We start from the raw sequence: 15,058 nt of genomic DNA, 5'->3' as shown, positions 1-15,058 counted from the left end.
GCTTGGGGCAATCGGATCCAATGGAGGTGTCCCTGACCCATGACAGAGGACTGGAAGTGGATGGTCTTGTAAGGTCCCTTCCAACCCACAGTTCTGTGATTCTGTGGTTCACCATTCCCTGGTATTCTTTATCTGTACCATGTCATAAACTAGAGTTCTCCAGTTGTCTACTATATCACAGAAAATCACAGAAACACCAAGGTTGAAAAGACTTACAAGATCATCCAGTCCAACCATCCACCTGTCACCACTAGTTCTCACTAAACCATGTCCCTCAACACAAAATCCAAATGTTCCTTGAACACCTCGGGGTCAGTGACTCCACCACCTCCCAGGGCAGCCCATTCCAGTGCCTGACCACTCTTTCAGAGAAGTACATATGCGGGTTGTGAATTTGCTTTTGGTGATGCAAAGGTTAGCATGGTCTGCGCGGAATCTTCTTGCCTGGGACTGTTAACAAGTCTGCTCAAGAATCGAATCTTTCTATTTGTTGTATAATCTTTTCAGGTAATATATTTTGCACTTTGGTCAGCGTTTGGTCAGACTTTCTGTTCCACCTAACATTGTAAGTTTCACAAGAATAGTGTTAAAAAACAAACAAACAACAAAAGAAAACAATGCACTAATTCCATTACTCGTCCTGGCATTCAGTGGCTTCATCTGACATAAAAGTTCTCTTTTTATAGAGAATTATAGAGCTTCTCTATATGCTTTTTTTAAACAGTCTTTATTTTTGCTCTGTAAACACTACTTTATGGTCTTGCGTGCGTATTAGGAGAATCCGTGCAGTTTCTTTCCATCATTTACATGTTTTTCACTGTGTCCAGATTTCATGGAAGGATTTTTCTGTAAGTAGCAGAAATACTAAATTTCTTTCTTTCCTTTCTGTTTTTTTCTGGAGGAGTTATTGAAGGGAGTTGAATTACCAACTCATTTTTCCTTTTTGGTTAGGCTGATTGCAGTGATTCTTTCAAGTGTTTTTGTATTCTTAGAAGAATTCAGGAAGAAAAGTGCCTTTCCAACTGGTTCAAGAGTCCTGTCTGCATGTTGTTGTGCAATCTGTGACAAACACAGTGTGCGTTTCTGATTAACAACCAGCCTTCCACAATTCCACAGCCTAAAAGAAAACCATAAATGTTTCGAGAGTTCAGGAGTGATTTTCAAGCATCAAAGATGAATGGGAAGCATGAGCAACCTGTATCCCACTCCCTGCACAGGACCCCTCTTACTGGAAATACTGACTTCTAAAATTCTGTCTTCCTGCTGCCCGTTCTGTGTGCTGCTCCCCTGGCAGTGACAATAGTGACTGTTTAGCAACTACTGGTATTGGCTGGAAGCCAGCATTTTCTTTTTGAGGCCATCAGGTTCCTTTTTAAATCCGTGTGTCAATTCAGAATAAGATTAGGTACTTTTCTCCCTTCTCAGTTTAAGGTTGCAAGTACGTAACTTGAGTGGGATGAATGAAGCTGCACTGCTTTTATTTCCTGCACTGCAGGAAGGGATGAGAGAGTTTTTATTAATAGAGGCTTTGCTTATTTCAAATCTAGAAGATTTGCAATAGGTGCAGAGTGAGAAGGTTAGAAGGTTCAACAAACCTTCTGTCACCCACTTCATTGAGAACAGCGTATACCTGAGCAGCAGGGCCTTTGAAAGAAAGACCAGAGAAATCTGGATGAGCTTGAAACTCAGTGGGAGTTGAGTGTTGGGAGCTGGTAGCTGCCCAAAGCCGGGTTCTTCCTGCTCAGTTGTCAGTGTGAGCTCAACAGCAAAATAACAGCTGTTCTTAAGCCAGCATGATCTGTGATGTTCCTCCGGGAATCCTGGACAATAACAGATGTTTGTTTCTCACATGTATTCTTGATAATGCACTCCTTATTCCCTAACATGGCAGTGTGTGTTCTCATTAAAATGCAGCTGTGTGACCACAGTCTAGCAGCTTATTCAGAGTTCTGTATAGAGTCTTTCCAAGTTGGTTGTAAACTGCTGTTGAGCAAAAAGTACCTACTGGGTAATCAGGCTTAAAAAGCAACAACAACAACAACAACAAAAAACTGGTGAAAACTGTAAAGATGTAGGGGAAGTTTTTTTGAGTGATCTGTTTATCCATATACATCAATGAAGCTGATACTTAACCATGTCTCTATTGCCTTAAGGCTTGAAAAGATAACACAAATGTTTTATTTCAGAGATTAAGAAGATTATCCACAAAATACAGAACAGAGAAGATCTATCCAACAGCCACTGGTGAAAAGGAAGAAAATGTGAAGAAGAACAGATACAAGGATATATTACCATGTAAGTCTTATTTGTTTGTTAATAGAGGATAAAGGAAGGATAATAGAGGATAAAGTACTCTTAATGTACTCTAAATTTCGTTATTTAGTTAACAACAACAAACAAAATTAGAGATGCTTTGAAAGATCATTTTCTTGGAGTTTTTATTTTTAACTTGGCAGGCAAAGTGGAGATTTATGTATTTTGCTGGGGGAGTTGTCACCCAAATATACAATATTCGCTGGGTCTCAGGCCATATCAAGCTGAGGCTTTCATTTTAACTCAGAATAATCCAGGACCTTACTGTGTCCTTAACTGTATGTATCTTCATTTTCATGATGGAAAATAACATCAGTGTAAGATCTCACTGAGATTTTAAGGAAGCCCATGTTTGTGGTTTGAAGTAGAATTGATCTTTTCTTGCTGGTTCATACTCTGCAAGCCATGTCTGAGAGCTATCAATGTTGAGTATCTTCTGTTTGTATTTTGCTGTGGCCCAAGTAAAATGGTTTCATGTTCAAGCACACAAAATGTGACTCAGAGCAGAATTTTAAATTCTAAAACCAAGTATATAGTTATAACAGATCTTGTGACAGGATTGTGTGTTGCAAGTTCACTTTGTGCATCTCATGATGCCACACATCTCAGCAGTTCTTGCTGTGCTCTCAATATGAGTAACAGTCAGCAAGATTAAAGGCTGGCCTTCTGACAAGTGCCATTTTTCATATCCCAGAAGATTAACGACAAGTCTGTTCCACTTAGCTCTCTCAGAAGTGTTTGAAGGCTTATAATCCATTTGAAGCTGAAAATGTTCTTAGGCATCATTAGCTTTCGGCTTCAAGATATAGTCTGGTAATAAACTCTGCGTTTCAGACTGTGGTGTATTTGTGGGTTTTGTTTCTCTAGAGATGGAGTTTTTACCCCTTTCCAGAGCTTGGAGCTATGCTTCCAGCAGTCAGCTTAGGCACAGAGCCACAGGCCCCAGATTGCTTAACAAGGTGGGCATAATGGCTGCTGCTGTGGTGAGAAGGCAGGACATGCACGGCACTGAACTCAAAAGCAGAAAAACAGTGAGATGTTATTGGGCTTTGTTTTAATTTGTGAGGAAAAATGTTAAATGGGAACAGTGAGAGAGAGGAAGTTGTTGTTATGATACCTTTTTTCTGCTTATTCCTTGCAGGCTTATTGATAATTAGATAAAAATACAAGAAAAATTCTGTAGCACTGAAGCTGAATCCATGAGTCACAACAGCCATTGTGGCAATAAGAAGCCATAGCTAGAATGAGGGATGAGCTTTTCTTTTAGTACATTGAAAAAATCAAAGCATGAGGCATTAGGATCTGAAAGAATATACAGTGGGGAAAATGAGCAAACCTCAAAGCTGATGATGAGGAAATTGAAGGTAAACATTCAGTTGAAGTGAGAATATCTTTGAATGCCAAAAAGTTCTAGCAGTGAAGTGATGGGAGACCAGCTTGACAGAGAAACAAAATCCAGAAGATGTTTGTGAGGAAGAATGGGTATGGTACTTATTTTTGTAAATGCAGAAGGTAGCTTACAAATGCAGCTTAATAGGAGATTAACCCTGTGTATCAGAAATGATTACTACTACCAGAGAGATCAGTTCTTCAATACTAACTTGATGTGGGCTTCAGAGTAAATGCAGTATGACCATGCGTGCACGCATTAAGCCATCCTTAATGACACTCAAATTAACCGTGGTGTTCACTGATTACTTGAAGACACCAATTTGTAATTCTGAGCAGAGCCTCTAAGCTATGTATAAAGCTCAAGAAAAAAAAAATAAAAGGCAAAACCAGTTAATCTCCTGAACCTGGAGCTTGCTTTAGAATTTCCTTTGGAGAATTGTGTTTTGAAGCTAAAATGGGAGAAGAGCTGAGCTGTGGCAGATGAAGGAGGGCTGGAAGTGCTGACATCTGGCAGCTGCTTTAGAATTTTGGATCTACTGTGCTGGAAAGATAGGAGCCCTCATTAGCCTATAGTTTTAATTACTTTAATCCATCACTTAAGAATACTTTTTAGTATTACATTTGTGAGATCACTGTATATTTATAAAGATTTCACGCTTTTACACTGTACATATGATAGTGTATTACAGAGTAGTATGTTGTAATGGTTTCTCTGGGTATTTATTTTAGTATTGCCTTTGCATTCATTGAGGTTTGTCCAGTTTTAGGAAGCAACACACAGTGACACAAATGTTTTCTGCATGTTATCAGGCTCTGGAAAGAAATTCCTTGTCTTGGGATTTTTGGAAGAGTTTTCAGTAGAGAATTAACACTCAGCACGTACTTCTTGAGGGCACTTATATTATCAGTCATGTTTTGCACCAACAAAACATCCCGACACCCCAAAACCATTCCTATTTCTTCTTTTTGGATGGACTTGTTCTTTGTTTTTTATTTAATTTAGACTCTTAGTAGAATTTCAGCTGCATTATGGCTTAGGAATAGCCCTGGAAGCAGGAAGTATTAGAAACTACTTGGGCAGATACTGTTTCTGCATATACTGTATGTTCTCCAATTCAAATCCATAGGGTACTTTCTTCATTCTTCATTTCCAATTTATTGTGGTGCTACATTAAATTGGTTCTTATTGTGGAGATGGTTTGAATGATATGTTGGTGCTTTCTAGGAAACGCTGGTATCAGCCAAAATGTTGGCAGAACAAATTAAGTAGTAAAGGATATTTTTAAAAGATTTCTGGGAATTTTGATCTCCGAAGATGTATTCTTACAGGAAATGATCTCAGAGATGACCAGTGATGACCAGTGTTGAAATTTGAAATGTCAAAATCTTGTAAATGAAGGAGTTGGCTGCTTCTGGTTAAGCAGGGAAGGGTTCTGTGCCGCAGCCAAGTGCCCAGCCCGGTGTTTGAGGAGCAGAGGTCAGGCTGTGCTGAAACAAGAAGCCACAGTGCATGCGTAGTACTGTAATAGCTGATGGCCTACTGAGACCTGCCCACAGCTTTAACTAGTTTAACTAGTAGGTAGTTTAACTAACAGGTAGTTGTGCTTTACTCTTTCAGCTTTATGGATACAGTAGGCGTTTGTTTAGTTCTGTCCATCGTGGTCTGTGATAATGTGTGACTGCCACTTGGCTTACTTCTAATCAATTGAATTTCAGGTTTATTTCATTAATGGACCTGTTTCTGTGATGCAGGTTTTTGGGAACACTTTTTCAAGGGTTAATATGTCCTTCTGATACTCTATTTACAGTGTGTTCCATATTTACTGCTATGTATTGATTTACATGTTGTAATTCTTTACGTTAAAAAATATATTCTTCTTTCAGTTGATCACAGCCGAGTTAAACTGACCTTAAAAACTCCCCCCCAAGATTCCGACTACATCAATGCAAACTTTATTAAGGTATGAATTATTGTCTTTATGGGTTTAAAATTTGGTCGAAGCTTTTATTTCAGATCAGTGCAGCTTTTATGTTTTACACTGAGATTAGAATTCAGAGCTGGGAGGAAAAAATGTTTTTTTTTGTGGCTTAAATAAAATTTACAAACCTAATGTCATTTATAGGGCAATATTGTAACTTATATTGCTTCAGGTTTAAACATAATATTGAAAAATCTCATTTTAAGGTGACAGGCAACCAAACTGGAACTTCATACCATAGCAAAGTTTAGATAGAAATATTTTGAAAAATTGATGCTGTTGAAAATGCTAGATATTAAGAGAAGCTGTTTTTAGAACATAAGTGAGGCATTGTGTGTGACAAACTGTGCCTGCTTCTATGCATTCTTAATGTCTGTGGCAGTAGTAGTTGTACCTAACACTCTTAAAACCAAGGTGCTGTAAACATCTTCAACCTTTTTATATAAACACAACCAAAATCTTTGGTTTTTGAAATAATTGTATTCCTTGCATTTTTCAAAGGGAGTGCTTTAACAGAAAAAGAAATATTCCAAAGATTTCACAGAATCGTAGGGGTTGGAAGGGACCTCCAGAGATCATCGAGTCCAACCCCCCTGCCAAAGCAGGTTCCCTACAGCAGGTCACACAAGGAGGCATCCAGGCGGGTCATGATGACCACGACATAAGTAATAAACAGTGCAGACTTACACCTTTCAGGAGTGCAGCATACAAAATTGTTAAACTCAATGCTTTCTGTTGCAGTCTCTGCCACTACAGTAGCTGTTATCTTAGGCTTGAAATCACTGGCAAAATTATGACTAATGTCAACTGGATTCCTATTTCATGTTCACCTTTCCTGTTGGATCAAAATCAGAATTCTAATTTTACATAATTATAAATGAAAGCTTTTTATTCAGTGCAGATAAATTGTCTTTGTAAACATTAATGGTTCCTTTGTGCTGTCCTAGGGAGTACATGGGCCAAAGGCGTATGTCGCTACCCAGGGACCATTAGCAAATACAGTAATAGATTTCTGGAGGATGATATGGGAATACAATGTGGCTGTAAGTACCTACTTAAAAACAGGAATTGTGTGTTACCCTATTTCATGGTACATCGATTGTATTTCTTGTTTGAGCTAGCTATTAACAAGAACTTTGATGGTAATTTAGTAGAGGTTTGTCTCAGAATGCTACTTAAACTACAAAATTAACATCTGTGTGTCGTTATTCAATTCAATAATGTAATAAAATGTAATAATTTGATTATATATGAAATCGTGTTTTTTTATGAACAGTTCAGTACTTAATCCCTTCTCCTCCAAGAGACCGTGCCATTTTGACTCGTAATGTGGACAGACAATCGGATGCAGAAGGAGCATTAGAAACAAAAGGAGTGTCTAACTTTTAGTTATGCTAATTCTGGATAACTTGTTTTTCTGAATTTTCTGAATCTCTTCAAACAGTTATTGTCAGGAGTTAAATTTTAAGTACTATTCAAATTGGATTCAACGAAGAAATTTTTGTTTGTAAATTTTTTTTTTGATTTGTTTTTTACCAGACCCTTTAAAGATAGCTGCTTACTATTGTAACAAGTAGGTACTTTGTGGTGTTTTTTGGTGGTGTTATTCAGATTATCATACCTGAAATTTCTTTGCCTAAGCAATCTTGTTTTAGTTTTTGACATAGTTTTTGGCACTGATTTAAAAAAGCAGTCTGTATTGTTATAAACAGATACAGCAGTGTTTTTTCTTATATTTAGCAAATGGTTCTGCATTGTTACAGTAGTACAGTCTGGCTAAATGAGTAAGATACTTATATGGGATTGCAGTGATTTCAAATGATCCAATTAGGTAGGCTTTTAATATTTTGTTAGTGTTTTGGCTTGTTTTGTGCAGAATAGAACTCGGACACTATTTTAGTATTAAAAGAATGTGCAGCTACAGATCAGTTCCTTCAGTAGCAGCCAGTTAAGGAGTATCTGTATTGTCTTAGCTAAAAGCAAGCAGTAAAGTATTTGTGATCTTTCTTCTATCTAAAGCTAGCTAACATTTTTCCCTTTCAGATAATTGTAATGGCCTGTCGAGAATTTGAAATGGGAAGGGTAAGTGTACTAAATACAAAACTAAGTGAGCAGTTCCTGTGTAGGACAACATGTCATTACCTGTTAAACTGTGTGTGTGTGAATTCTGTAACTATGAAAGTAATTTGATTGAATGAGAATACACTTATTCCTATGCACAGAAGAAAGGATGAATGTGACTGCTCTTCTTTGTTCATAGTGTTGTTATGGTCTAGGAGTTCCATCAGGATGTGCATTATGTCTCTGTATACAGAACTGAACTGATGGTCTGTTTCTGCTCGTGTTATTTTGAATTAAAGAAGTACATCTTAGTGAGATGTGTGCCAACTATCAAAACACCAATTCCTTCAGAATTTCCTCTCAAAATTGATACAGCTGCAAAAACAATCCATCTTTTAAAATCTATTCTTAAGATCCGAGAGGAAGAAAAGCATTCCGCAATTCTTAACTCTGAACTTGGGCAAAAACTAGATTAACTCTTGTTGCCTCCCTCTGTAGGATGGATGCATGCTTGCAAATATGCAGGCAGTACTGAAGTTCATGTTCTTATTTACAAAGACTCCACAGGCTATATTTATTGATTTAGTTCTTGTGGGGTTTTTTTTTGTTGTATTTGTTACACCAAAACAAAGGACTCCTTACTTTCTTAAGAGACAGCTTCAGCTGAAATAGAAGAAAATAGAATGAAATAGAAGAATAGAAAACAAGGCATTAGTAACCGTCATTTTGTCTGCTCTTTCTGTTGTTAACCATCTTTCAATATCATGTACCAACTAAATTAGGGTTCTTTGCTTCAACAGAAAAAATGTGAACGTTACTGGCCGTTGTATGGAGAAGCAGCAGTAACTTTTGGACCATTTTGTGTTTCATGTGTAAGTATTAAGCTTTATAAGAGAGTTTTGCTCCATTAGCTTATAGTAGGTACCCAACTCGTGTCAGGCCTTGTATTCTGGAAGAAACATTCAGTTGTTCAATATCAAATTTTACTGAAGACACAAAAGAAAATGATGGAGGGCGGTATGTGCATGTAAGTCTTACAGGATTTTTGAATTCATTGTGATTTTTTTAAGCGGGGTCATGTGCATTGGCTTTGTTTCTTTTTGTGCCATTTCTTTAACTTTACATCACGTAGTATTGAATGTCTGTAGCTGATCAAGAATGTAGATAATATTCAAGTAGCTGTTTCTTTACATTATCGCTTATGCTTTCTAGATGTGTAAGAGGAATAAAAGTAACACTGCATTGGTTTACTTTTTTTGAGGAACATGAAGTTAGGTATCATAAATAGAGGAAGTAGAAACTAGACTTTTTCTTCTCTTCTCCTTTAGGTTTATCTTTAGGTTTATAGTGGTAACCTGGCTTGTATCAGAAATAGTGCTAGCAGCAGGAGCAGGGAGTTTATCGTTACTCTGTACTCAGCGCTGGTGAGGCCACACCTTGAGTGCTGTGTTCGGTTTTGGGCTCCTCATGGCAAGAAAGACACTGAGGCCCTGGGGTGTGCCAGAGAAGGGCAACAAAGCAGCTGGTGGGGGGTATGGAGCACAAGTCTCACGAGGAGCAGCTGAAAGAACTGAAGTTTAGTCTGGAAAAGAGAAGGCTCAGGGGAGACCTTACGGCTTTTTACAACTGCCTGAAGACAGGTTGTGGCGAGGTGGTTTCCCACATAACTAGTGATAGGACTGGAGTGAATGGCCTCAAGTTGCGCCAAGTGAGGATTAGACTGGACATTTAGAAAAATTTCTTCTCTGAAAGAGTGGTTACATGCTGGAACAGGCTGCCCAGGCAGGTTGTAGTGTCACTGTCACTGGTGATGTTCAAGAAATGTTGATATGTGGTACTAGGAGACATGGGTTAATGGAGAGAGAGTGGTGAGGTGCTGGAACAGGCTGCCCACAGAGGTCATGGATGCCCCGTCCCTGGAGGTGTTCAAGGCCAGGTTGGATGGGGCCCTGGGCAGCCTGGTCTGGTATTAAATGGGGAGGTTGGTGGCCCTGCATGTGGCAGGGGGGTTGGAGATTCATGATCCTTGAGATCCCTTCCAACGCTGGCCATTCTGTGATTCTCTGATTCTGTCTTTTCTAACCGTGGTGATTCTGTGGTTCTATGATTGTTTGTGAGGTATTCAGGGTGTGAGTAAGAATGAGGTATGCAGGAGCATAACCACAGAAATAATTATAGGATTGTAAGATTGGTGTTTCCTGGGTGGGAAGTAGTACCTGGTTGCCTTTGTACACATCTGGTGATGTATCTTTGTTTCTTCCATAAATTGAGGCCCGTATATTGTACTTACTGACAGTTTCAGGTGCAAGTTATTCACTTGGAAAACCCCAGTTTTTATTTTAAGTGAAAGCAAAATCTTTCAGAAGTATATTGTTTGCAGCAAGATATGTTGCCTTTGGTTTAGAATCAACATTTTAATTGTCCATCTTTGGAAAAATAACAGATATGAGAACTGTAAATTAAAAAATGAAAACAAACACTGAGTTTGGATTTCAGTTATGTCCTGTATGTGTTCTAGTTACATATGTTTGTCTCTTTTTTCAATTCATTACTGTTTTATCTTCTTTAGGAAGCTGAGCAAGCAAGAACAGATTACTTCATTAGAACGTTATTACTTGAATTTCAGAATGTAAGTACGTGAGGAATTCTGGTCTTATCTGTGATTTAATGGTTGCCTAGAAAGTTCTCTGCAATGATACAGCGAACGGAGCTGAAGAAAATCTCTTCCCTTTTTTTAGGTGATGATTCTGTATGTATGTAAATTGTCAAATGTAGAAGTGATGTTAAAAACTACATAAGAAAAGAGTAGTGAAACTACATTTCTTTTTGGTTAGACAAAGGCATGTGGTCTTTATTATCATGCATTAACAGCTGGAAAGCTGCTGTGAACCTAGAAATATTTTATTCTTTACCCAAACTGAAAACCTGATCACAGGCTGAATCAAACTTGTCAAAAGAGACTGCTTCCTTTTAGCCTTTTTTTGGGGCTGAGTGTAAGTACTTGTTAGAATTCATTCCATAATTTTTAATCAAGAGGGGCTTTGCAATGCTAAGGGATATTTCTTATGCCCATTATTACACTTGTCTTGCTAAATAAAGCAAGAATGACAGTATCATGATTTTTTTTTTTTCAAGATTTCTATTTGTAGCTTTGGGGGAAAAAAAGTTTTTAGCATTTAAAATGGTAATATTTGTGAAAAATGTGGTATATTCTTGCTGAAGTTGTGTTGTCTTTTTGGTTGGTGAAAGTCTGCAAGGGGAAACATGGGAGAAATGTGTGTGATTATATAGAATGATAAAGTAGAAATGTACTTTTAAAAGAGAGCTAAGATGAATTTTTGAAGAGTTATCTTAGTGTTCACAAATATGTCTGGTAACTCAATTCGTATACAGTATTTGTTGGCAGTTAAGTAAGATTACAATTTGTCTGACTGTGGAAAAAATAGTTAATTTATCTTGGTTAAAGTCTTTAGTCCCAAGGAACTGCTGTAAAGCATGAAATCTGCTTTGTAAACTGAATATCAGAAGTGTTGAGTGTAAGAAGGAACTGTAACCCGTTCAGTGAAATAAGAACATTTGTATTTTCATGTAAAGGCTAAGAGTGAATGAACTTAAATGCCAAATTTGAGGTGAACTATTTTTCCTGAAAGGAATTCAGTAAACAAAAAAATAAACGTGTAACACTCCTGCAAAAACAGGAAGGTTGACAGTCTCTTTTAAAGAATGCTTGCCATCCTTTTTGGCATGATAAATTAAGAAATAATCTATTGCAACATAACTCATGTTTATTTTCTGTATTCCATTTCAATAACTGATATCACAGCAGTTGTCAAAACCGCTTATTAATGCGGTGCCTTTTGAGGGGTGATTTGTGTTTGCTGTGGCTTCCTAGGTGTTGGCAGCAAGACGTGTGCAATTCATTTCTGATTGTGTTTTCTGAATGCTCACAGCTGACCATCCTATGAATTTTTTGATATGGCAGCAATTAACTGCATAACAGTAACTGGTTTTTGCAGCGTTTACTGGTATGGTGAATTAAAAACAAAACCGAAAAGATTAAAAACCCCAAGGCAGAATCAGGTATTTTTATTACCCAAACTTTGAGAACTGGTTACTTCAGAAACCATAAGGGGTTCCTTATTTGCTTGTCCATACCATACATGCAAATCATATTCAGTTGCTTGACTTCTATATTTTTTTCAGGATTTCTTTGAGGTTTCATCCTCGTGATAATAAAAGATCTATGCTGTATATGTAAAACACACACTGACAGAGACTTACAGGCTTATCTTGAAGAATTCTAAATGTAGTCTTGGACCAGGGAGGTAAATCTGCTTTTGTGGCAGAAAGATCCTTCAACACACTTTCTAGCATGTTTTCTAGAATAAGGACAACTTTTGTCTCTTCTGTAGAATGTTCAGTGGGTTATCATTCAAAATACTGTGGGGGAAATTAAGTCGTGTGAATATGGGAAGTTATCCTAATTGCCGTGAGGAAAACTAGTTTGAAAGCTGAAAATTATTATGAACTAAATCAAAGGGCTTCTTAAAAAGTTTCAATAAAGAGGACTATGAAGATTCCTTTTCATTTCTAATTTATATATAAAAAGCATAGATTTAGAAATTATTTTTTCTGACTGTTTTGCCGATGTGGAAAAATGACTCTTTAAATGTAATTAAGTGGAAGTTCTTGATGGACCGTAAGTATTTGTCTTCCCTGCCAATGACATTGATTTCACATAATCAGTTGGATTTATTTTTGTTTTCTTACACTGGGCATTCTTTTGCTACCTACAGTGTTTTCACAGATTTAATAAAAGGAACATTTCCGAAATAGTTGTTTCAGTTGGAAGATCATATAAATTTCCATGTTCAAAAGTCCACCAGATTGCTTCTCAGATAACTAAAAAGAAGATGGTATAGGTCCTTTAACCTGTAACTTCTAATAATTATAAAAGTTTCATGCTCCTGCCTCTCCAGTTATTTTGAGTGCATGCTGAAATCAAGAGATGTGTCAACAGCGTGGAGAGCTTCAGTACCAGTGGCTTTTGGGTAATAGTGGGCAGTTTGGGTAATAGTGAAAGTGAGAATTTGAGCTGTTCTGTAAGGAATTCTGGTAGCTGAGCAATTGATGTGTTTTAAAACCTGCTGTTTACCTACGTCCTATTGTGAAATGAGCAACTAGGATAAAAGTATACGACAGAGTTGCAAGTGTGAGCCATCTTGGATGTAGCCTGAATTATTCTAAGTTCCTCAATTTTTACCTGCATGCACACTTTATTTTGCAGTCTGTCAAAGTGACATGACAGAAAATTTCCAGTTATAGCAGCATGACTGGAAAAGGGGGTGGTTTCCTGATGGTCTTTGCTTTCCTTTCATCCTTTCAAAGTTGAAGACTGTAGGGACGGAGAATCTGCAAGATGGTGCAGCATTATGGGTCCTGTATCCCATGTGTTCATGAGGTGTTTTCTTTACTCCTTCAGCAAACTGTCTTGCAGTGTTTTCATCCATGCACCTGCAGTACTCAAACATTTCAGAATTTCCTGGTTTTTTTTTAGCTGCGTAAGTTGTAGGTGTTTTATATACTGAAATGGCTTTGATTGTCTGGGCTATTAACGAGCCTCACTAAATAATTTATTTCACACAGCCTCCTCAAATATGCATTGTAACTAACAACTTTCATTCCTCTCCCTTAGGAAACTCGTAGTGTCTATCAATTTCATTATGTTAACTGGCCTGACCATGATGTCCCGTCATCTTTTGATTCTATTCTGGACATGATCAGTTTGATGAGAGAATACCAGGAACATGAAGACGTACCAATCTGCATACACTGCAGGTATCAAGTACATTTAGTTTTAAAGTTTATATACGTTTTAGAAATTTAGACTGCTAGTATGGGATGGGCTAGTTTGATTCCAAATTGCAATTATTTTAGTTTATAAAAAGGAATATTTCCTCATGTCAAAACTTGGCTTAGATTGATATAGTCCCCATATAGTGCACGTCACAGTAGAATTCTATTTCAGTTGAGAACATTATCCCCATGGCTCTTAAAGCATTCATCTCCTCTTTAGGACAAACTTCTGAAGATCTCTTGTTGTGGCTTAACCTGGCAGGTGGCTTCTTACCACACAGTTATTCACTCACTCCCCCTCTTCCCAGGGGGGTAGGAGAAAGAATCAGAAACAACAAAATAGGACACATGGGTTAAGATGAACTATTTACTAAGATAGAGAGAAGGAAAACAGATATGACTATATATATTGTATTATACATTTATTTATTTATTTGTTTGTTTGTTTGGCTATAAACATGATCATATATATATATATATATATAATATATATATATCGTATGTATATATTAAAAAAGCAAGTAATGCACAAGTAATTGCTTTCCACCCCCGGAGTGATGCCCAGCTAGCCCCCCAAGCTGCAGAAGAGGGTGCAATTAACTCCCTTCCTTCAAAACTCCTTCTGCTTAATGTCACGTGGCATGGAATATCTCTTCGGCAGGTTTAAGTCAGCTGTCCCAATTCTTTTCCCTCCCAGCTCCTTGAGCCCTTTGCTGTGAATTGCCTTGGCTTAGCAGGCAACAACAAACATTAGTGTGTTATCAACATTGTTTACTGTGCTGCATGTAGGAAAATACTCAGCTTGTGTTAGTTAGCCGGGGAATTATAAATCCTCAGAGGCTTATTAATTTTGGATGTTCTATACAAGTGTTATAGAACTCTTCCATCTTAAAGCAGCGTGCAGATAATTTGCTTTTCTAAGCAATTGGGTCTAAACCTAAAAGGAACTTCTTCAGCATGGAGGTTAGTTTCACTTTGTTGTGTTTTTCTTGAGTGCCAGTACAACTTCACAACTATTTAATGATACATATTTATTGCAGTGTAACTCTACCTGGAAAACTAGGTGTTTATGCATTAGGAAGAATAACTGCTACAGTCACTGTCACTTTTTTCAGCTTGTTTGCTAGTAACAAGCAGACAATACAGGTGTGCTGCTGAAGCAGAAAAATGCGGAAACTCTTTAAATGCGTTCCGTTCTTCTGCTTAGCATCTGTCATTAAACTTGGATAAAATCGCTACTGTTGAAGCAGTGGTAACTAGGAGTAGTGTGAGGAAAGAGGCAATGAAAAAGTCAACATCAAAATGCCTTTCATGACTGCATTTCTGGTCAGCCACAAGAAACTTGCATTGGAAGCTTTAATTTTGCTCTACTAAATTTGTTATTTGAAAATGTTATAGTTTTAAGCTTAAAATGATAGCTGGGCAAATTAAATGTTTTTGGTTTTATATGGGTTCTG

The 15,058-nt window shown here is 37.4% G+C and overlaps 1 protein-coding gene across 2 annotated transcripts in view; it reads left to right on the top strand.

Annotated features, from left to right (window-relative positions):
• PTPN12 (protein tyrosine phosphatase non-receptor type 12) overlaps positions 1 to 15,058 on the top strand; it is a 69,359-nt gene that overhangs the window by 28,204 nt on the left and 26,097 nt on the right. For both annotated transcript variants that reach the window (XM_042815396.1, XM_042815397.1), the window contains exons 2-8: positions 2,187 to 2,295; positions 5,590 to 5,666; positions 6,632 to 6,727; positions 7,728 to 7,766; positions 8,546 to 8,617; positions 10,315 to 10,374; positions 13,441 to 13,583. In XM_042815396.1, the coding sequence (XP_042671330.1) occupies positions 2,187 to 2,295; positions 5,590 to 5,666; positions 6,632 to 6,727; positions 7,728 to 7,766; positions 8,546 to 8,617; positions 10,315 to 10,374; positions 13,441 to 13,583 (596 nt within the window). The remainder of the gene's footprint in view (positions 1 to 2,186; positions 2,296 to 5,589; positions 5,667 to 6,631; positions 6,728 to 7,727; positions 7,767 to 8,545; positions 8,618 to 10,314; positions 10,375 to 13,440; positions 13,584 to 15,058) is intronic.

Source organism: Centrocercus urophasianus, unplaced genomic scaffold (assembly GCF_019232065.1).
Source record: "Centrocercus urophasianus isolate 14NV4802_14NV808 unplaced genomic scaffold, USGS_Curo_1.0 seq_15, whole genome shotgun sequence".
Classification (NCBI taxonomy): Eukaryota; Metazoa; Chordata; class Aves; order Galliformes; family Phasianidae; genus Centrocercus; species Centrocercus urophasianus.
The sequence above is the reverse complement of the archived record's forward strand: the minus strand, read 5'-3'. Positions and strand labels throughout refer to the sequence as shown.